This window comes from Cyprinodon variegatus, unplaced genomic scaffold (assembly GCF_000732505.1).
Source record: "Cyprinodon variegatus isolate N-32 unplaced genomic scaffold, C_variegatus-1.0 Scaffold872, whole genome shotgun sequence".
Lineage (NCBI taxonomy): Eukaryota > Metazoa > Chordata > Actinopteri > Cyprinodontiformes > Cyprinodontidae > Cyprinodon > Cyprinodon variegatus.
Window position 1 is genome coordinate 286,451 of NW_015151325.1, and position 2,335 is coordinate 288,785.

At 44.6% G+C, this 2,335-nt stretch overlaps 1 protein-coding gene across 1 annotated transcript in view; it reads left to right on the plus strand.

Moving 5' to 3' along the window:
* LOC107099457 (histamine H3 receptor-like) overlaps nt 1–2,310 on the plus strand; it is a 6,377-nt gene extending 4,067 nt beyond the window's left edge. The window contains exon 3 of the mRNA XM_015397590.1: nt 1,165–2,310. Coding sequence (XP_015253076.1) covers nt 1,165–2,025 — 861 coding nt within the window. The 3' untranslated portion in view covers nt 2,026–2,310. The remainder of the gene's footprint in view (nt 1–1,164) is intronic.
* Nucleotides 2,311–2,335: the final 25 nt, after the last annotated feature.

Below are 2,335 nucleotides of genomic sequence, written 5' to 3' on the forward strand. Positions count from 1 at the left end.
TCTACTTTTAGAAGTTCTAGGAACCACTAGTAAACCTGCAGATTGAGAGCGAAGTGCTCTTTTATAGACAGATTTTATATCCCCAACTTTTAGTGTTTTTAACATAATAATGTAATTCATATTTTTTATCCTAGATCAATAAAAAGCAGATTAAAGTTTCTGATGTTTTTTCATCTCTTTTATAAACCAAACTCTTGTGAGGTTAACTGAAACAGACTGAAACATTGCTATTAATGATCTAGTAAATTACCATCTGTCTGGTTGCATATTTGTGACATATTTTATAGTTTTTTCTCTTGGCTACTATGATACTAATATAATAACTGTTTGCCGTCTGTTACGTTTAGCGTAACTAAACTATCTGTCGCTCTGCTTCCAGATAAATAATTTAATTTTGCTGCACATCGTCTTGCTTTTGCTTTTTTTTTTATCTTGTGTTGACTGACAGTTATCACGAGGCTGGGATGAAATCTTATCTCTTCACTGTTCATTTAGAAATCCAGAGGGAGCATTATCTCTTTCATTTAGGGCTGAAGTGTCTTTGCTTTTGTAGTGAAGAGTCGAGATTGAGGCCAGTTCCAGTTAGGGAGCCGTCACAAAGAGGCGCCGTGTCATTATCACTCTTTTCATTTTCGCAACTTGGTCTTTAGCCACATCATCAGCATCGCAGCGGCAACATACCCAGCTGCTGCAATGTGCAGAGGCAGCTTTGATTTATAAAAGAAATAAAAGGAAAACAAAAGCAGAGCTAATAGCTGAAGAGCGGCTAATAGAGAAACCCTTCTAAATGACAGTGCAAAGTGAGAGGAGGTGAAGTTAAATGCAGCGAGCGCACAGAGAATGAGCCAGGGGAAACCAGATGTCTTTTTCAAAGCCATGTTGCAGCAGTGAATGTGGCTCTCAGCCCAACATTCCCCTGCTCTCTTTGGCTTCAGTGACACACCGTGGAGTGAGTGCGTCATGAGTGGGTTTTATTTACAGCATCTTCCCGCTGCTGTGACAGAACACAATAAGGGCTTCATCTGAAGAAGAAGCCAGTGGGTTTTATTCAGGCTGTTTGCAGCTGTGCCTGTTGGTTGGTCATAAACAGATGTATTATGATGCAGCGTTTATGTTCAGAGAGCACCACTCTGAGTCACGCTCTTGTCTCTCTTTTTCTTGCAGGTTAAATACAGAGCTCAGAGGAATATCACTCGCCAGGCAGTGCTGAAGATGGTGGCCGTCTGGGTTCTAGCTTTCCTCCTCTATGGCCCAGCGATCATCTTCTGGGAGGCGATCGTCGGCCAGAGCATAGTCCCGGCCCACGAGTGCTACGCAGAGTTTTATTTCACCTGGTACTTCCTGCTGAGCGCTTCCACCTTTGAGTTCTTCACGCCGTTCGTGTCGGTGGCTTTCTTCAACCTCAGCATCTACCTTAACATCCATAGGAGGAACAAGAGTGGGAACGCTGGTGCTGAGGAGGAGGGCAAACCACAGAGGAGACATAGGAACCACAGGGACGGTGGAGGGGGCTGGTCTGTGTTTTTCGTAAAGACTCGGAAGGTGACTTCCAGCGAGCCCGCCGCTATCTCAGCGGTCATAGAGGACGACGACATCCTGTCCCCGTCCTCCAGCGGCTGCCCTGACACCAGTCAGATTTTTGTGCAGAGGGAGAAATTCTCTCCGCACAGAAAAAACTCCAGGCTGTTTCAGCCCACGGCTTCCTGCATAGCGCCCGGCCGGAGGACTCCTGGATCCCGCCTTTCCCGGGACAAAAAGATTGCCAAATCGTTGGCTATTATCGTCTGCATTTTTGGAATATGTTGGGCTCCGTACACACTGCTTATGATCATCCGGGCTGCCTGTGGCGGCGAATGCGTGGCACACTACTGGTACGAGATCACTTTCTGGCTCCTGTGGCTGAACTCGGCCATTAACCCCTTCCTGTACCCTTTGTGCCACAGCAGCTTCCGTAGAGCTTTCTCAAAGATACTCTGCCCAAAGAGACAGTCAGTGCAGCCTCAGATTGAAATTCAGTCCTGTTAGATGAACTCAGCTGCCATGTTTGTGAATGCAGTAAAGTGTTGATGGTCATACACTGTAAAAATCCATACAATGTTCTTCCATGGAAAAAAGGTTTGAATCTTAGAAGAAGTGGATCACTTATTAGGATAGTTTGGGTATTTGAAAGGAAGCTGCTGTGAGGTCTTTATCATGGACTGTTCTTCTTGTTATATCGGAGAAAGTGAAAGGAGAAGAAATCCTACGAGCAATGGAAGACTGTTAGCTTGTCTGACAGAATTTTCATATTAATGTTTGGTAGCAATTTAAACAGCATAAACTCTTATATCAATAA